This window comes from Acinonyx jubatus, chromosome A1 (assembly GCF_027475565.1).
Source record: "Acinonyx jubatus isolate Ajub_Pintada_27869175 chromosome A1, VMU_Ajub_asm_v1.0, whole genome shotgun sequence".
NCBI classification, from domain to species: domain Eukaryota; kingdom Metazoa; phylum Chordata; class Mammalia; order Carnivora; family Felidae; genus Acinonyx; species Acinonyx jubatus.
Window position 1 is genome coordinate 168,767,003 of NC_069380.1, and position 21,039 is coordinate 168,788,041.

The 21,039-nt window shown below is 37.5% G+C and overlaps 1 protein-coding gene across 3 annotated transcripts; it reads right to left on the reverse strand.

The window, feature by feature from the left end:
• Nucleotides 1–970: 970 nt before the first annotated feature.
• STARD4 (StAR related lipid transfer domain containing 4) lies at nucleotides 971–19,470 on the reverse strand. Of its 3 annotated transcripts, none has more exons than XM_053225704.1 (6): nucleotides 19,278–19,470; nucleotides 12,480–12,607; nucleotides 11,493–11,542; nucleotides 7,281–7,407; nucleotides 6,327–6,441; nucleotides 971–5,424 (listed from the first exon to the last, which is right to left on the reverse strand). In XM_053225704.1, the coding sequence occupies exons 2-6, from the start codon at nucleotides 12,582–12,584 to the stop codon at nucleotides 5,195–5,197; spliced, it is 627 nt and encodes a 208-aa protein (XP_053081679.1). In that variant the 5' UTR covers nucleotides 12,585–12,607; nucleotides 19,278–19,470; the 3' UTR covers nucleotides 971–5,194. The 3 variants fall into 3 exon arrangements, with proteins under 3 accessions (XP_053081679.1, XP_053081683.1, XP_014928501.1); XM_053225708.1 differs by having other exon boundaries at nucleotides 12,480–12,601; nucleotides 19,273–19,470; XM_015073015.3 differs by lacking the exon at nucleotides 19,278–19,470 and adding an exon at nucleotides 19,085–19,266 and having other exon boundaries at nucleotides 12,480–12,608.
• Nucleotides 19,471–21,039: the final 1,569 nt, after the last annotated feature.

A 21,039-nucleotide genomic window follows, 5' to 3' on the forward strand; every position in this document is an offset into this window, starting at 1 on the left:
CTGGAGCTTGCTTTGGATTCTGTGTCTCCCTCTCTCTCTGCCCCTCCCCTGTTTGCACTATGTCTCTCTCTCAAAAATAAATAAGCATTAAAAAAAAATTAACCTACAGAGGAAGCTCCATTGCTTCTAAGAATAGCTATGTAGTGTCTATCATGTAAAAGAGGCCCAGTAAGTTTTTCATAAAGTGAATGACTACTTTGCTATTTTCATTTCTATTTTGGTAGTCTTATCATTTTCCTACTGACATTTGAGAGCCTTATACACACTTTCCAGAGCTGATCCACTAAGAGATGCTATGGTTGGCTATCCAAAGAGTCATTCATCACCATCCCTCTCTTCAAGAGCCTGGAAATTCTTATGCTTGCCTCCCTAACCATCCTTACAGCCAGGGGGGGTCATGTGGCAGAGACTACTGGAGAAGAAAGCTAGTGGAGGCTTCTGGGAAAGCGTTTGCTTCCCTGATAGAAGAGACCAGTGCATGTTGCCATGCCTTCCCCTGGTTCTTGACTTGAATGCACATATAATTTTCAGGGCTAGTCAATCACCTTACCATTATGAGAGAAAGATAAAAACTGTAGAAACTCTGGCCCTGACATCTTTGAGCTGATAAACCCGAAATTACCTATATCCAGATTTTTTATTAAATGAGAAAAAACACTGTTTGTTGAAACCATGTCATAGTGATTATTTTCTAGTGCATACTGCCCACAGTATCCATAATACTTTGTGGTAACATAGATCAAGGGTCTGTGTCATCACTTCACTTCTGGATTTCTTCAACTTCAAATGAAATTATGACAATTCCTAGCCAAGTTAACACAGTTATTTAAACGTAGGCACAACAAACCCTGGTATATGTTACTGAAATAAGGGAATAACACATTCATCATCATCTTGGCTATATAATAGCAAACCAAAATTCAGCTGTATTTTGGCTAATATTATATGAGACTTTGGTGCAAGATAAGCATGAGAGTTACTAATCTTTATTTTCCAGTTTATATTTTTCTTTTGTAAGAGTTTAAAAAGTTAAATTACATACTTTAAGTTTAGATACATGAAACTATTTGCCAGCACTTAAGGTTAATACAACTCAGACAGTGTCAATGATTATGAATGTCTAGTAATTTTATTCTGAAATATTTAATAGCAATTTAAAAATAAAAGCACAGTTTATATTAAAACATGCTTTTATTAAAAGTTCCAGTTTCACATTGGCTCATAAAAGAATTATAAACTTTTTAAACAATAAAATCTATATATAGTATAGCTTTTATTGAATTGCAAGAGACAAACTTTTATTTGACTATACATGTAAAATCTTCGGAAACAACAAAATAATGAATTATAATTCCAACTTCCTATGTTTCTTCTATGCTCAGATCCCACCACCCCCCACTTCTAGAAGTTGAGTAAGAAAGGCAAGGGAAAAATACAGCAGACGAGTGATTATACGACACACATTCTGATGGAAACCTGGTCAAGTCCCCTAACTTCTCTGGATTCCATAATTTATCCATTGGGTTGGGATACCTGCAGTATCCATGTAAGTAAAAGGATCTGGATTTTAACCAATGATTCTAAGGGTGCTAGTGTGCTCTTGAGTAAACAGATAAAGTTTTTGTTTACATCAAAGGGAATTACTCATACCTAAAAGCTCAATAAATAATTAAAGGCTTAAACTGTGCAATGTTTTTCCATCTTCTCCAGAGGCAACCTCAGTTACAGAGGATTTTGTCTGAGATGTTAATTTAATTCAACCTGAGTATTGATACTTTGTCCTTCAGTTAATAAAGAAAGAGGGAGGAGGGGGAAAAAGAAAATTATTTTTACTGGGAGATAATCTTACATGTAGAAATCTACAACTTCAAATACATCCAACATCAGTCAACAGTAAAATGAAGAGATTTTTAACATTTACAATCTCTCTTTAACACTCTAGCAGTTCATATTATACATAACTGCAACCAGTAAATTCCTGCAATTATTTTTGCTAAGTATTGTGTTAAACTCCAAGGGTTAATCAAGAGTTAGTTATCAATGCACACTAATACTTCATGCAAAAGTATCAGTTATGATAAATTATTTTTTTTGTATGAAACTAATGTCCTTAAAAAAGTAGGTAACAAGTACTGAAAACAGTACTATGCCAAGTATTCCCTGTGTAAATGTGTTTCTAATACAAACTAGCTATAAGCTAGAGAAAAATAATCAACCACCTAACAAGGCAGATTATATTTTTTGTTTCATTAACTGCCCTACGAAAATTAATTATATTTAAAGGAAAACTTTTTGGCTATAATTGTTATATTATTAACAACTACAAACTGATTTATTTCTAATGTTCAGAAGTCCCCATTTAGCAAGCATTGAAGGCTCCAGAGATTAGAAAACATTTTGTATTTAAGAGAGCAATTCCATGAAATTCATTACTTCATATTATAAAAACACAAATTAATACATATACTAGAGAACTGTGCTATTAAATACAGGCCACTGGTCCAATGTTGATAATGCACACTTAAAATGTGGCTAATCCAAGGAGCACCTAGGTGGCTCAGTCAGTTAAGCGTCTGACTTCAGGTCAGGCCATGATCTCACGATCTGTGAGTTTGAGCCCCGCATCGGGCTCTGTGCTGACAGCTCAGAGCCTGGAGCCTGCTTTGGATTCTATATCTCCCTCTCTCTCTACCCCTCCCTGCTCCCCTCTTAAAAATAAATAAAGATTTAAAAAAAATTTTTTTTTAATGTGGCTAATCCAAGTAAGTAAAATACACACGAGATTTCAAAGAATTAGTAAGAAAGAAGAATGTAATCTATCTTACTGAGTTTTCACACTGATTATTTGTTGAAATGATGTTTGGGATCTACTGAGGTAAATAAATTGCATTATTAAAATTAACTTCAGCTGTTTCTTTTTATCTTTTTCATGTGGCCACTGGAAAATTTTAAATTATATATACGGCTCACATTAGTTTTCCATTCTTCTACAGCACTGTACAGAAAGAGCAGACTCAATTATATGTTAATAGTAATCCCAACCCATATCATTAAATTTTTGTATAATTATGGTATTTCAGATAACATATTTAAAACATTACCACGAGGTACCTGAACTTAGAATCTACTCTTAAAAACAAAACCAAATAAAACCTGCTATAATCTTTCTCATCCCCTATATGCTGGCAACTATGCTAAACTTTGGTTAGATATGAGTCTGCAAACAGGCAAAGGGATCTTTTTGGTTGATGGAAATGTTCTAAAGCTGGATTGTGGTGATGGCTGCACAATTATAGATGTATTCAAAAATTACTGGATTGTATACTTACAACCAGTAAGTTGTATAGCATGTAAATTATATTTCAATAAGGCTGTTAAAAAAAAAGAAGTACAGCTAGAATGTAGCAGATCTAAAGTGCCATCTAGAAGCTGCATATACATTTCAGGTCATTCAAATACTATTTCTCAAACTATCATATGACTCAGTATTGCAATAAAAATGTTTCCATGAGTGTCCTTTTATGTGCAATGGGTCCAATTCAACAGTGGATTATGTAATCACTAATTGGAGGTATAAGTTGAAAAGGACAAAGAGAACATTAGAGTTGCTGAGTGGACAGTTTATTTGCTTTGGGGGTACCCAGTTCAGACAATCTTATCACAAGTCCCTCACACAATCTGGGCACCCTGTAATTGGACATCTGCTGGTATTTTGCCATCCTAGACAGAACACTGGAATATATTAATCAAAAAGGAGAAAAAGGAGACGGAGAATAGGAAGGGGAGGAAGGGAGGAAGGAGGAGAGGTGGAGGAGGAGTAGGAGAAGGAAGAGAAAAAAAGAGGAGGAGGAGGAGGAGAAACAAAATGATGGAAACAGTAATAGTACCACATAAAGAACTCACTGAACACGAAGATAGATTTCAGAACATGTGCCCGTACACGAACATAAATACACACATCTTCATGGCTACACTGAATGAGTTGCCTCAAGATCTCATTTTAAAAGTAAACCAGGTGGTTAGTTCAAAAGCCAAAGAATCATTTGGAATGTTAAAATTATTCAGGAATGTTCATTTAGGGCAGCCCTAGACTCAAGGGACCTATTTTCATCCATGCTAGTTATAAAATGACTCATCCAGGCATGTAGATAAAGCTATGAATGCATTTGTTAAAGTTCCAGATGAAGATCTGTCACAATGTTTATGATGTAGTCAGTAATACTTTATGAGGTGAGTGACACTTTGAAACATGAACATGGGTCAAATGAGAAAGACTGAAAATCTCATTATTTTCCAAAGAATATCAGATACTTCTCAGAATTAAAGCTATTTCTTGAGGGCTTATCATTAAAAAAATGAAACATGAAGAAAACATTCATTGAATTTGACTTTATGGACAGATCATTTTCTGTTGGTGAATAGAGGATACCCCCAACCCTTTCACACAACCCAATCAATGTGGTGTCCCCAGCACACATTTGGCAGTTTTGTACTGTCTTACCCATGCATAAATGCTTTTTAAGACTTCCAAAATAAACTCACAGAAAGACACAAATACATTTTTAAAGATATCCATAAAATAATGTTATCTAGAATTGTATTTGAATTGTATTTATAGTTACTTTATTTTTATTTCTGATTTTTTCAATACTTATAAAGTAGTGCAAGTCAACTGACAATGAAAATCACCTTTACAAAATATAAAGAGCTTTCTTCTTTAGTCCAAGATATTGACAAACTCATACAGCATACCAAAGTAAAACACTAATATTTAACTTCCAGAAAAAGTTAAAACTTATAAAATGTTCATAAACCTCTAAAATAGATGATTTTAACTAACAGCATGAAGCTTATGCTTTCTCTAATTTCCAAGCAGGCAAAATATTCATACTGAGTCACTACTCAGTTTCTAAAGAGTTTAGGTCAAAGAATAATGCCTACTTCTTAATGGATCTCTGTCATACTCTCCGTGCTCAGACACACTGCTGTACCAAACACTGTGCAAATAACTATTTAAGAAAACTGAAATGCCCTCTCTTAGACAAGTATTTAGTTTGGGAATAAAATAAACCAACAAATCATCTCAAATGTTTCCACAGGCTACATGGAGGAGAGGAAAGGATGATTTTTACAGGCCACGCAGCTGAGAGCAAAAGTTGACTCTGGGGTCTACTGTACTACATGTTTAAACATATTATGCCTTTTGTAAGGCTTTTTGTAAATCACCATAGAAGTTGATTAAAGTGCTTGCCATGGCTGTGTTGACTGCAGACTGCGGAATCATCCCACGCAGATCCGTCTGAATATAGCCTGTCAAAAGACTCTGGCGAGGATTGTCTTTAAGCGGAACACAAAACCAACCACAGGGATGGTTATATCCACGAATAAATTCTGGTCTCTTTTCACTCCAATCAAGACTTACCCCTACAAGGAAATTTTAAATTAACACTTAGCAGTGACTGAGATTAGTCTAAAACTCTCATTAAAAATTATCATCAGATATCTTGTTTAACTATTTTTCTTCTTATCCATGTAGATGAAAAACTAAGCCCTAAGAGTAACCATGGAAGAATGAAAAAGATAATCACCAACTAGAATTCTGGCAGGGGGCTGGTAAGTAGGTAATGGGGAAAGTTCTAGTCACGTCAGAATAGGTAACATTATGTCATCCTGGTAACTCCTTGGAAACTATGAATTGTGGCTGTAGCATCCAGGCTTCAAGGTACCAAAAATCAAAACTATGGTACCACCACTACTCCCTAAAGGCACTACCACATCCAACTTTGGTACTGGCTGGTTAAGAGTGAACAAGGAGATACTTACCTACAACTGCTAACTCAAGTATATACTACACATAAAAAAAGATCAATTTACCTATAGATCTATTTCAGAAAGCAGGAGCCTTCTAAGACCAGTATTTTTAATTTTTAGAAGACAACTATTACACAGCTCCAGGAAAGAAAAACGCTCTAACACATACCAAGTCTATTCCTTCTATGTATATGACTAAGAAGTTGTTTTCTGAGAGTGACTTAAAAGGAAATCTATTTACTATATCCCTTTCTCATAGGCAGTCATTTAACTCATATTTGTCAGCCATAACGTGGAAGCTACCATGTAACTGAGAAAAAAAAACTTACCAGAAAGATTCCCAAACCCTACTTGATATTGTTATTTTACTTCCTAGGGTGTTTGCAAAGCTTAAAGTGATTACAAAATAAGTGTGAAGGCTGAAAATACATCTCACGTAGAACGAAACATCCAGCCTAGAAAACTCAAATATTTAAAACAAATGAAAAGAAAGTATAAGGTTTTGATATAATTACCACAGGATAGAAGCCCTTCTTCATAGCCCACAGTGTAGGAGAAATCAACAAACTCTCTTGGGGAAATTATATTCCAAAGCTGGCCAGCAGTAGTATAACGCATCACACAGCAATTCTGAAAGGGAACAGGTAAGAGGTATTACTAAGGAAATATATATTGACTCATGTATCACTAATTAATCTTTAGTAAAAAACTGATACTCATTTAAAATGTATTATAATTATTATTGATAACAATTCTTACAGTGATTCTTACAGGTTTAGATCTCTATTCTAAATATCACTGCTACTATATGTTTGTGAATAAGATATATGATCAACACACAAAGAGTTAAGCTGCCCAGTATCCAAATCTCTAATTCAATACAGTGGCCTTTTATCCTATATGATATTCAACATGGAAATAGATGGTGTAGACTACAGGTGTTTAAAATAAAATCCACAAATCCTTGGACTAAAACACCAAATAGTTCAATAAAGAAATTCAAACATGGCAAGAATGAATTAATAAAAATAGAAAAAGAAGACAACCCACTTTGGGTTCATAATTCTCTAATGCCTAAGGTGGCATTTTTATCTTTGGTCTTTAATTTTGGCTTAATATTAATGGAAAAACATATAATTACCTAGAAACCTGAATACGATGGTGGTGTTTTCAGAATTTTAGATTTCAAAGCCTCATTAAAGACGCTGACAATTTTCTTAAGCAGCAAGGGTAGAGCTATTGTGGAAAACAAATTCAGTTCTGATGAATACTCATTAGTTAATATGAGGAAACTCAAGCTTTTTAAAAGGCATCAAGGATTCCCCTATGAGATCTTTGCAGTGACTACCTACTCTCAAAGCAATGAATACGTGTATGTATACATGCTCATGCTTACATGCTCGCTCTGTCTCTCTGCCTCTCTCTCACAAATACACACACAATCTGAAGTAATGTTTCTAAATAAATACCTCTTCAAAGTGTTCCAAAATATCCATTGAAGTCATTAAGCTGTCCCAATCCAAGCGACAGGGACCGGGGCGTATATGGTCTATTACACTATTGACGATGTCATCTATAACACCTTGGGCTTTGAAACTGGAGAAAGAATATTAAAGTCAAATGCTATTAGAATGAAAAATCTCAGCATGCCCGCATCGTTCAGAGCTAACTTCAAAAAGAGTACAAGTTAACAAAGATTTTTTAAAGGGAGTAAATCCCAACTGTTTTTCTGATAAATGTAGTGATGTCAATTATTTTATCAGACTGTTTGCCCTCAAATCTGATAAGATATGCATGGCAAATTATGTTGTCATAAACATAGTAAAGTACCTTCATGTTACGGGATAGCTGAAAACGGTTGGCAGAACGCTAATGCTTCATTTATTTTGTATGCTGTTCTTTTTTCAGTTATGCTCTAACATGTTATTAGTATACATATATTTTTCCTCTTTCAAAAACTTTTTTATGACAAGAAAAGAAAAATAGGTCACCCAGGAAGAGAACACCGAGGATGGCTTGTGAATTTTATCAGAACTTGGCATGTTTCAAAGGTGGCATTACATATCAATGGGGAAAGGATGTACTATTCCATAAATGGTGCTTTGATTCAACACTTATCCTAATAGAGAAATTAAAAACTGAATCGCTACTTGACAGCATTCAAAACAATTAATTCCAGATAGACTAAAAACCACCACATAAAATTTAAAACTTTGAACTTTGTGAACTCAAGATACAGGGGGATTTCTTGAATACATAAATCACACAAAAACACAAATGAGACAGTTGAAATTAAAAACTTGCATATCACAAATGACAAAATTAGTAAGTTTCTTTTAAAACCAGCACAGACTGGAAGAAGGCATGTGCAACACATATGAACAGACATAATTATTACAGAGAATACATAATTAATTCCTATAAACTAATGAGACAAATATAATCTAAAGAAAAGATGGGCAAAGGATACGGTAAGATTGCCCTGAAATGTTGATAAATTTAGAAAAGATGCTCAACTTCACTCATAATCAAGCAAATAGCAACAAGATACCATCTCATACCCCTGAGATTGGCAGAGATTAAAACCATAACCAGTACTGAATGGAAGGGAATGAGAACTCTCAGACTGCTACCATCACTTTAGAGAGCAATTTGGTTAACGTCTAGTGTAGCCAACCCAGGTGCACCCCAAAGAAAATCACACATGTGCAGGAGACAAATACCTAAGAAGTTTACTATAGCACTGTACCTTATAAGGGATAACTGACAACAACCTAAAAATTTGTCAGTAGGCAAATTTGCAAATACAGGTAAACACATCGCAGCATTTTCTTATGAACATGGAAGAATAGGTCTACATGTAACAACATGGCTAAATCTTGAAAACACAATGTTAAATGGAAAAAATTAAAGGAAATTACTGAAGGAAACACACACATATGTGGTCAAAGAATAAAACAGGAATAACATACACTTTAAGATACTAGTTAACTGGGGAGGAAAGAAAAGAGAAGAAATGAGAGATAGACTGGCTTTAACTCTATCAGTAACCTTTCGGGGGGGGGTCTTTCTAAAAGTCTTTTTTCTAAGTGTATTTATTTATTTTCAGGGAGAGAGAGAAGAGAGCATGCATGTGCGTGGGGGAGGGGCAGAGAGAGGGGGAGAGAGAGAGAATCCCAAGCAGGCTCCACACTGTCAGTGCAGAGCCTGGCATGGGGCTAGATCTCAGGAACCACAAAATCATGACCCGAGCTGAAATCAAGAGGAGAACGCTTAACCTACTGAGCCACCCAGGCGCCCCTCTAAAAGTTTTTTTTAAAGCATCTGAAGCTGTTTTATCGTCTTGTAAATGCTTCCAGCTCAAACTTACATTGTCTCCCCTATCCTAAATCTGCTCTTCCCTCCTGTGTTCTCTAACTTTGGGTGGATGGTGGGAGTGGGGGCAATACAAGTTAATCCAGTCACCCAAATTAGATATGTGGGATTCAACTTGGACTCTCTCAACCCTATTTCAGTAGTCACAACTAAAGTCACCATGTTTTATCAAGATGACTTCCTAAATGTAAAGTGCTCAGGACAATATTTGGCTCTCAATAAATGTTAGCTATCATTACCTCCACCACCATCTTTAGATCTCTGTCACGTTCACCTGCCCTTATCAACTCCCACTTAGGCCACTCTGTGTCCAACTCGACACTGCAACCATTTCTAGCTCTTTGGATCACATGTCTCTTTAAGTTTTTAAAAAAAAAAAAAAAAGCCAAAGATCTCTTCCCAGGAATATAACATTGACACCAAATTACATATATGATCTTAAGGAAACTTCAAAAAGCTAGCCATGGATTCCCAGGGCAAAACCTCTTCTCTAAACTCTCCACACTCATTTCCATGTTCCATTTTTCGCAGTGCTGTCAGAGGAAGTTCAAAATCTTTGAGGACCTGGGAGGTCGGGGTCAGGGGTAAACAAGGGTAAGTGCAATACTGAATTTCTTATTCTAGAATTCAAAAATCCTTCAGACATATGCTCTCCTCACCCTTACTTTATGCTCCAGCTATACAAACACAACTTCTACTTCCCTAAACAAACTCCTTAGAGTGTTTCCCATGTGTGTTTCTGGAGGAGATGCAATCCCCTCTGCCTGGAATACGAATCAGTTCTTCATTCCCTAGGAAATAGCCATTCCTCCTTTAAAGGTCGGCTCATATGCTGACTCTTCTATGAAGTTCTCTCAAATCACCAAGTGTAATGCTCTCTTGGCACTTTTTATGCTTTTCAACCCCTACTGGGAATTGGTGATCTAAATGATTAATTCACACTTGCTTACAATGCTTAATCCGCAACTCCAGTTTCCTGGTCCTTGACATAAATATTGTAGAACTCATCTTTCTGGAAATGCTATCTTTGGTATTATAGTTCAGAACAGTTTCGTTTTTAAAAGGGCTGAGTCCCAAGGATGTGAACATTCCACTGCAATTACACAAGGCAATTGTCTCCACTGGCTTTAAAAAACAATTACTTTTTTTCTGGTTAAAAGCGTAATTCGTGTTCAACTATATGTAAATACCAAAAAAAATGGAAACAAAAATCACGTATAAAACTGCCATCTAGAGGTATATGTTTGGTGTTAAGTAAAAACATTTTTTATTTTTTTATTTTAGAGACAGAGAACGTGCACACATGTGTGTGCCAGCAAGCAGGGGAAGGGCAGAGGGAAGGCCAGCATCCCAAGCAGGCTTTGCCTGTCAGCACAGAGCCCGACACGGGGCTCGATCCCACAACCTTGGGATCATGACCTGAGCTGAAATCAAGGGTCAGATGCACATCTGAATGAGCCACCAGGAGCTCCAAGTAAAAACATTTTAATATATAAAAGTATATAGGGGCACCTGGGTGGCTCAGTCGGCTAAGTGGCCAACTTCAGCTCAGGTCATGATCTTGCAGTTTGTGGGTTTGAGCCCTGTGTCGGGCTCTGGTGCTGACAGCTCAAAGCCTAAAGCTTTGGGTTCTGTGTCTCCCTCTCTCTCTGCTCCTCCCCACCTTGCACTCTGTCTCTCTCTCTCTCTCTCTCTCTCAAAAATAAACATTAAAAAATATTTAAAAATATATATATAAAGTCAACTCACAATTGTGCTACCTGCAATTTAGTATTCTGCTTTATTCACTTTACGTTACATTGTGAGCATTTTCTTGTGTTTTTAAATAATATTTTAAAATGTAGTTTTTAAAGACTGTAAGATACCACGTTTCAAAATTTAACCATTCTCTGACTATTGATTATTCAAGTTGTTTGTAATTTTTAATATTGTAAGTAATGCTGTGATGGAAGAGATAACTATTCAACTATTATCTTTCTTACGATTTCTTTAAGATGAATTCTTAGAATAAAGTATGCTATAGCACTGAGTAAATATAGAAGACTAGAAAGGTCTTATACAACATGCTAAGAAGTTAAGATTTTATCGGCCATTTGATATCATTATTTATGATTCCCTTACCACCACCTCAGTCCACAAGGGATATAGACATTTTAAGACTCTGAATTCATAAGGTTATTTGCTTCCCAGAAAGTTTAAAATATTAAAAGCCAAATTTCATAGGCAATGATGATTTAGTGATCATTTATATATAGGAAATTTGGCAATGTCTTAAGAGCTACATAAAACTAGAAGAATTTACTTACAGGTATCCATTAAATTCTTCTGAAGGTTTTCTCCAAATTGTTACATCTTTCTAGAAAAATAAAAACAGTATATGAACATAAATAATCACCTAGCTAGAAATGTGGACATAAAACCAACAATTTCAAATTGCACAGCATGTCCTTGCATTAAAATAAAACTTAAGTAAATATTCAAAGAGATACATAGAAGTCTTTTATGCCATCAAATGATCCATATCTGAATTTCTTCTGTTTCCTAAAGTTCTTCACATCTTCCTTAAAGTACAGACCTCCAAAAAAGATTTTTTAGTAGCTTAATGAGATCCAAACACTGTTAAGATCCAGTGAAGGCTCTATCTTGCCAGCCATTATTATTTGCCTCACTCCAATCTTATCTATTTACCATTACTGACACATTTAGACTAAGACAAAAGGAATGCTAAATATTTCATTCTGACCTTGCTCATGTATATTTTTTTAAATCAAACAAGTCACATCTATTATGGCAGTGCTACCTTGAATTAGTCCCTACATCCTTTTTCTGATCATTTCCCAAGAAATCTTGACCATCAGACAAGCTAGAGTGCTTCACTGCAAGAGTCCTGGATCCAGGGCTACTTCTGTCAACACTCAGCCATGTGATAGTTTGGACAAGTCCCACTGGTAAGAAAGAAAACTAAATGGCCACCCTCACAGGCTTGCTGAAATATCTGAAACTCTTCCAAACTATCCATACATTCTATATGTTGGCTTTAGAAGCTATACTATAGGTTCTTGTTGCCAAGAGTCTATTCTCATGTCCGCTAGCTAAAGCAGTAATGAAAGCAGTACAGGATTATTATGTTTTTGCCTTGGTGAGATGTAAAAACACTGATTTTATTAGCATAATTATCTATCCTGCACATCTTTCCAAAGAATGGTCCTATTTTCCCTTACCATTTTGAAAGTCATCAACCAACTCATTAGATAAAGGATAAACCCCAAATAGAAGTAATTTAAGTAATTTACCATTTTCTTGGCAACTCGCCACTTATCGTCTTCAATGCTATGATACTGGATGAGAGTGTTTTTAAGTCTAGTTGCAAAGACAGCAGCATCAGGCAGGCCTTCCATTTTTTTTTTCTTTTTTCCTTTTTCCTGTTACAGAGACAAGGATTAGCATCAGCAAATATCACAGTTTGACGCAGTAGACCGAGGAGTCTCAAATCTGGCTTCATAAAAGAATCACCTGGGGAGCTGTCAAAGATACTTACACCTGAATCCCACCCCAAATCAACTATTCAGAATCTCTGAGAGTAGGACCTGGGCATAGTTTTCCTAAAAGCTTCCAAGATGAATAACACCTAATCAAGGATGAGAATCACATATTTTGAGTTATTAAAATTATTCCTATAAAAATAAAACACAATCCTATTTCCCTTCCTAATAGAATATAACAAAAAGATATACATTATTGAATTCTAGATAACTTAAAGAAAAAAAATTGCTGTTTCCAAACTATAAAAATAAATACACAAGGAATAAATTCTTTAAAAAAGTCCTTAGAGCTTCAGCCATTAAAATTTCAATTTAACATCCAACAGATTTGGGACTCATTCTAGCAAACAAATGAACAAGAAGCACAAGCAGAAACCTGCTCATACCTTCTTTCAGGATAGGGCTACAGAACTCTGAACAATTTCAAAAGTTTGAAGAACTGTACCATTTTCAATATTTTATTTCATTCAGTGAGATGTTATAGGACTCAGTAAGGTATCTGTGTAAGGAAGGAGGTCATAGGAAGACTTTTAGAACTACTAGTACAGCATAAACAAATGGTTCATAATTTTAAGGCAATAATTTTAACTGTATAAAAAATAAAAGTACTATATTATTCACAATTCCAAAGATAAGCTACTATTCAACAATGTTTTTAAAGAGCAATGATTACTAGCCTTAAAGATAATAAACTTAATATAATGAGGGGTTCTGTAATGTGTTGGTTTTAACACATTGCTGAAAATTCTTTGATATACTTCCCATCAAGAAGTGGTCTGTGACTGCATGACTTTGTAGGCTGGGTTAGAAAAGTCCATGCAGTTCTGCAGGTTTCTTTTAGAATAATCGCTCCGGGAGTCTTTGATTAACATGCAAGCATGCAAAAAATCTGGCTATCCTGAGGCTGAAGTGTGGAAAGACCAAAGGAGAGAGGGGGAAATGGGGAGAGACAGCACCCCAAAGTCCCAGATCCAGAAGCCTAGTTAGAGCTTCATCCCTGTGGGTACCTCTTGCTTCCCCAGGCTTCCCTCAATTTGACTCAGTCTTCCCCATCTTAAGAATTTATTTTTACAATGGAAATTGAGCCAGTAGCTCAAAGTCAAAGCCTCACTGCCTACAATATTCTTGTCCTAATGGTTTTCTTTCTGTCCCTCAAATAGGCCAAGCCTGTCACTGACTTTGGGCTTTGCACTTGCTATTTCTATGCATGCATTATTAAATCCCAAATCTGAGCATGACTAATAACAACTTGTAATGACAACTTCATTTTAAACCTCCTGTCTTAAATACAGCCTTCTACAAGTCGTTATTATATCCTTCTTTTATTTTCTTCGTGGTGCTTATCACATTATGAAATTAACCTGTTTATTTATTGGTGTACTGTATTCTACTCTTTCACCATCGCATCTTCAACTAACAAAGCAGGGGCCTTTTGTCTGCCTTATTTACCAGTGTTTCCCCACCAACTAGAACACTGCCTGGAACACAACAGGTCCTTAATATTTGTTGAAGTGTGTTTGCTTCAAAACAAGAATTGTTTTATTTTAATTTTGTGTCCTTTTGGTGCCTTGGTGCACTCCAGTAAAAAGGATAAAGGAGAAAAAGCTTCTGGGCAAAAGCTGCACAGTTTACAGAACCATCAAGTTACTACTACAAAGGAGATCAAGAAAAGATCTACATGAAATGTCAAGCCTCAAACCTCTATGGGAATGAGGCTGTAATTCTCAAGGACAAATGCATACATCAGGATCACCTTTGTTACATTTTGTAGTAGTTGTTGCTGTTAACAAAGATTCCCTCCCTAGTCTCTTCTGAGTGCTCTTTTTAACCAAGCCTTGTTCTTAGGCTTGTCCTTGGCCCCCAAGGTTCAGTTCTATCAAGAATCCTGCTGAGCCAGTTTACGAAAACCCCTCACCCTCAAAAATTCCTCAACCTACCCTTGATCTTGTCACACTGCCCTGTGTTCAGCACGAATCCTATGTCAATTTAGCCAGAATTCCCCTTCCCCCTAATGTTTCCTCTTAGCAATTTTCCATCCACTGGACACCCACCCCACCCTGCTCTTTGACAACAAATCCCCACTTGTCTCTGTTGTATTCAGAATGGACTGTAGTTCTACACTGAGGTTTATTCTCCATTATTGCAATAGTTCTTGAATAAGATTTGCCTTTACCACTTTAACTTCTGTCTGCCTCTGGTTTTCTTTGACACTGTTTTTAGATGTTGCATTTCAGGGCCCAGCGCAGATAGTGCGATTCAGTGGCCCTGATCTGGAGCAGGCCCCCATAATCTAAGTTCGTTAAAAAGCCTTGCTAATTATTCTGTTATCCAGCCAGGGGTGAGAACCACCGGTCTAAAAACTAAAGGTGACAAAAATAAATCAATATTGTAGTCAATATTTAAATAGCATAAAGCAGGGCACACAAGACATTCAAAATGATAAACAATAAGATGATATAGAACTGTAGGGGAGGAAAAAAACCTTTTTCTCTACTCTCTTAGGTTCTGTCTCTGAGACCTGCAAATTAAATTGACAAAGGTATATTAACAGGAGAAAAGGCATATATATTTTATTCACTATTGATATTTTAATTTTTATGTGCATAGAAGCCTTCACAATAAAGAAATGGAGATCCAAAAAAGCAGTTAGACCTAGGGCTTATACATCATTTTAACAAAGGGTGATAAATTGTGGAAAAGTGATAAAACAAAGGAAGAGGGGGCTGGGCTTCTAGTGGTGGTAAATTATGAGGAAATATATGAGAGAAAACTAATAGAAGATAAGAGTTATTGTAGTAAAGTTTGTTTGTTCAGACAATCACGGTGTCAACTCTGTGCCCAGTGATGAGTTGTCCTCCTTTCGGTATAGGAGAGAAGAGAAGGAAGACCTTCACAAAGGGAAGTTTATGTCCTACTTTTAGGCAGTAATGGGAGGGAAAACAGCTCTTTCTGCATTTGCTGCTGACTGCCTTCAGCTCAAAATAATCCCTATTCCAAAGTGGTATATTTTGGGGTGGTATATCCTTTCAGAAACATAGCAAAGTATATATATAAAATTCAATAATGTAGAATTTAGGATCTATGTAAGTGATGCAAAATATAGATCTCACCCAAAGACTAAAAAGTGGATGATCTCATTCAAAAAGTATGCCAGTCAGGAATATATCCGATTTCCCCTCAAGAGACTGCTGACTTGGTAGCCACTACAACGACCTTAATCAAGGGTATGTTACAAACAAGCACAAATTCTTAGAGACTTGAAAAACTAATCTATGACTAGGATCGTTATGATCAAACAATATTCTGTAAACCCAAAGGCTGCCTGCCAGGTTCCTGTGGTTGGCAGATAAGATATTTTTTCAAACTCCTTGATAGAAATCAAAGATGAAATGTAAAGATACTATTATCATTGACAACATCATCTTTGTGCAAATCCATTACACAAATGTGAGCCAGAAAAACTACCTATAAAGATGAGAATCTGAATCTTTGAGGTGCTTACCTTAGTAATCTTTCTGATCGCTCTTACTGATCACTATAAAGTCCAAACTCCTTAATATGGCTTATGGGCCCTTTTATGATCTGGCTGAGCTTTATTGCCTAATTTCTACTCTTCCTTCCTGGACTCCTATAACAACTAGGTTAGCTTCCCCCTACCCCACCAACGTTTGTCACAGCAACTCTGTAATTATTCACTTGTCATCTTTTCCAATTTAACTGTAAATCTTTTGGGGCAAGAAGTGTGACTTGCTCAATGTTATCCTCCTTAGGTCTAGCTAACATGCAGTAGGAACCCAGTAAATAAAAGTGGGAAAAAGAGGTAGATGGTGAGCTACTAGCCTCACTTATGAAATACCTCAAGATATCTAAGATGGGCCCATTTACACCAATCATCCTTGAGCTTCTGAATGACTAAAACATTCTTTGCCATAATTAAATACAGCAATTTCTCAAGTAAGTCTACTATTTGCCAAATATCTAGCATATACCAGGTCCTAGAACTAAAGAAATGGTTATAATCCAGTCTTTGCTCTCAAATTTGACTTATTCCACCTTTTAAATAAATGTTTAATTGCAACAACAACAAAAGCTAAAACATTAAAACTAGTAATAAGCCTCTTTTAAGGGTACTGGAGTAGGAGGTAGGAAAGGAAAACAGTAAGTGTAAACTCAGAAAGCTCTTTTTTAGCCCAATGAAGTATTTAACTAGGCAGTTCATTCTTGCATGGACTTTTTTCATCAAGATTAAGTCCAAAAGAGAATACGGCTACTGTCTGAACTATCTGTGTGTGGGCAGGCATAACATATCTCTCAAAACATATTCCCGAATTGGGGGTTGGGCAGTATGGAGTTATTATCAAGGTCTTGATGCTCTCCTAATAAAGCAGGATACTCACATTAATTGAAAGGAAAGTATACAATATGCTCTACTAAAATCTCCACCTGTGAAGAATGTGAGAAAAATGTTCTAAATACTATTCTGAACTCCCTCTTACTAATTCTTTTATTCCCTTTCTTGACCTACATCAGAAACTCTCCAATTCCATCACTTAACATTTCAGAGAACAGGTACCACTTAATCATATCAGAATCTAGCAGTTCCTTAGAAAAGGTTATCTACTTTTGACAGTTCTATTCCTCAGTGCTCAGTAATGTCCACCTTCATTTTTTTCCTTACTTTAGACTAAACTTTTTGTTCATGTTTCCTATGCCCATGTCTTTGCAATAATCACTAGTGTAGACAGTGGCTGCCATCATAAAGCGGGCAGCCTGCCCAAGTTAAAAATTGTCTTGTGGCCATCTCTCAGCATCATAGTCTGTGACCAATACAACTCCGATTTTCATTAAATTTACATCACAAGGAGATGGCCATAGGTTCTATTTTAAATATGAAACATAATAAACACTTTAACCTCTAGTATAAAGTGTAATGTCGTAAAAACCTGTACTTATGTAATATGAAGTCAGAATTCACTATTGAAAGACACTATTAACAGAATTGTTTAAACTTCAATTTCCCAATTGATAAGGGTTTCATTTAGTTGCATAGCTTCAATTTAGCATGCCATAGATTTTCCCCCAAGATATTGTGCAAACCAAGGCCTTGTAAATTAAATTATTTTTCCACCTAACATAAACATTTCAGCATATCCTTGATTTCCAATCAATTTTGAATTTGTAATTTAGCTTTTCAAACTCAAAAACAGTAGGTTCTCATTTTTGAGACTGGCTATAGCAAGAATCCAACAGAAAAGCCTACTTCTACAATGTCACCAATGTCCCTCTGTTTCAGTGCTCACTTTAGCTTTAGTATTAGCTTTACAACCATGTTGAGACTTTTTACAACAGTTAAGGCAATATTAAATTCTAATGATACCTTGGGACACCTGGGTGGCTCAGTAGGTGAAGCAACCAACTCTTGGTTTGGGCTCAGATCATCTCACAGTTTGTGTGTTCGATCCCCCATGGGGGTTCTGCACTGACCGCGCAGAGTCTGCTTGGGATTCTCTGTTTCCCTCTCTCTCAAAATAAATAAGTAAACTTAAAAAATTCTAATGATATTTCAGCTTTAAGTTTGAGTCCAAGGTCATCTTTGAACTCCTAATGCTCTAATCCTTTACTTAAAATAATAATAGCTAACATTTATTGATCACTTACTATGTGACCAGTCTTCCTGGCCACTTTAAATTGTATTATTTCATTTAATCCTCATAAACAACCTTCAAAGCTGATCCTATTATACTGATTTTACAAAGTAGTAACAAAGAAATTAAGTCACTTTGTACATAATCACACAGCTAATAAGCGATAGAGCCAGAATTCCAACCCTGGGCTTCTGCCTTCACAGTCTAAAGGTCTATTCTGCAAAACACCGGAAGTTGATCACAAGCTAGAAGAGACTTTACATTAAAAAAATCTGACATCATACTGAATTTGTCATTTTGTCCTGGCTCCTGATCCCAAAATAGCTCAGGTAATCTTTCTTAACTATACATTAGGGATAATAACACTAAATTACTGGGAATTTAGATGAATTAATACATTTAGTATCGGGGTTGGAAGATTGTTAAGCACCGGAAAACGCTGCCTCTTATCAGTATCACTCAGTCAGAGCTTGGTGTGGGAAGATGGGACCCTACGTTGTCTGTGCATCTACTACGAACCAGGAAGCACTGTGCCCACTCACAGAACGCGACCTCAGTGAATCTTCACTGCGGCTCTGGACGCGAGGTTTTTACTGCCCCTTCCCCTTTTAAGCGACGCAGAAACGCCTAGTGGGCATCCAAGTCCTTAAGCAGGTGAGCGGTGCCGAGAGGCGAGGTGCAAGCATTGGGGTCCTTCCGGGGATGCCTTACCTCCCTCACTTGTAAGGTCTGCACCGCCCGGGCGCCGGGGTCCGCCACCCCCGACCTCCACGCCGGCCTCCGCCGCCCCGCTGCCCGGAGCAGCTCCGGAAAACGCCCCGGACAGGGCGCCCCGGTCGCCCCTGTCGCCTTCCCTCCCGGCCGCCTCACTTCCGCCGTAACTCCGCGCCTCCACCCACAGCTCCCTGAGATAAAGCGAGGCGCGGTGAGCGGCTAGGCGCGACGGGTCGCACCGCACTCACGGCTTGGGGCAACACTGACGCTCGGGAGCTCCCTCAGCTTCCACGCCAGGCAGAGCCGGCAGAGCCAATGGGCTACGGGCCACCTCCGCCATTGCAGCCAATTGGAAGGTACCAAGTTTTTCCGCAGCTCGAACCCGGGCGCACCGGAGAGCAAGTGGCCGAAGTTGGCCTGGGCAACGTGTGTTTGCTTGGATTGGCTGGCGCGGCAGCGTACGGAACGCTGATTGGTCGCCAGGAAATGGAATGATTCCTCGTGAGTGTGGGCTGGCAGGAACCCGGCAGGGTTCCCTGGGTGTGTGGGAAGGCGGGTGGGTCGGGCTCCGGCGGGGTATCCCTCGGCGGATTAATGGCGCAAGAATTTTGCAAGAGTAAATCCAACTGGGAGAAATACGAACGCCAGAGGGAGTGAGTGATGACAGTGAGGGATGAGGCTGGCCTAAATTTAGAGGGCTGTGGAGATGTAGTATCACGCAGCTGCAGCACCCCTCCCAGGACCAAAAAAGTCTGGTAAAAAAGAGAAAGCACCCGTGCAGAGGATGACAAATCCTTCGGCTTTCCGCTTCCTCTGGCTTAGAATCGACAGCGCTGAATGAGAAAGCCTATAAACAAAGTCACTGCGACCCTGCGAATTGATCTGTCGCCAAACATTGTCCTCAGAAAAGGGAGATCAGAAAGACCACCTAAAATAGAGAAGGGGTGTGGCAGGTGGCTTTCGCAGCCTCATGAAGTATTCTGGTTTTCGTCTACTTGAAGATGAGTAACATTTCCAGTGGCTGTGAAGTCACGGATCGGATAGGATGTTTGACAAATCACTAAATGTCAGGTGTTTACAAATTATATTTACTAGGATATGTAGTTTGAGGACCATGAGAAGGAATACAATGCTACACCATTAGTCACTTTGGACAGACTTGCAATGAGAACAAATAATAATGCATAAATTTTTAAATGAATGTCGTTAAAAGAATCACCAAACACCACTTGGTAGTTATTATTGGCAGATTTTTAAAATCTTACCTCATTATTAAATCTTACCTCATCCATACAAGGAATAATAATTTGGCTGGTGATTACTTTTCCATTATCTCACATGTAATCATCAGTAAAACTCACCTACCTTGAGGGGGCTCTTCAGTGGATTTAGTGAGGTATAAAGTATGTATAAGACCTTATACAAAGCACTTTTCCACAACCATCTGAAATTATTATCCAAATATGTATGCAAACAAGGATCACGATAATTGGCCAATAATAACAAGCAAGTGAATAGAGCCCCAAGCATAACTCTTAAGGCAGATTACTTAATTTCTGAGTAGCTGAACTGGAATTTGGTTCAGGTCTGGAGAACTCGAATACGGGACCTCTCAACCCCCACAAAACTCAAACTGTGTTTCACGCTCTCTGTCAGGCACCTGTGCACAGCGGTGAGGACCAGAAATGAAAGACCTAATCCCTGCCCGGAAGGTTTACACAGTTGAACGGTGGAGAGGAACAAGTCCTCAACAAGTAGAAAATTAGGACCTCTTGTTATTAGGATTCAGCTGTAAGCACATTGCTCAGCAGCTCTGTGAATTCTCTTCACAGAACCGGGTAGAACATGTTTAAAAGAAAATTAACTTGGCTTTTGTTGTTGTTGCTATTGTGATTGTTAGGGGGTGCTGCATAAAGTCATTACATCCCATTTATGTCCAGTAGGGAAGTTTT

Bases quoted from the DNA above. Each gene is read 5' to 3' on its own strand.
- STARD4 (XM_053225704.1), bottom strand. From the start codon at position 12,584: ATGGAAGGCCTGCCTGATGCTGCTGTCTTTGCAACTAGACTTAAAAAC. The intron at 11,543-12,479 runs GTAAATTACTTA...TTATTTTTCTAG, and splicing joins GGCGAGTTGCCAAGAAAATG to AAAGATGTAACAATTTGGAG. The intron at 6,442-7,280 runs GTATTTATTTAG...GTTCCCTTTCAG, and splicing joins TTTTGGAACACTTTGAAGAG to AATTGCTGTGTGATGCGTTA.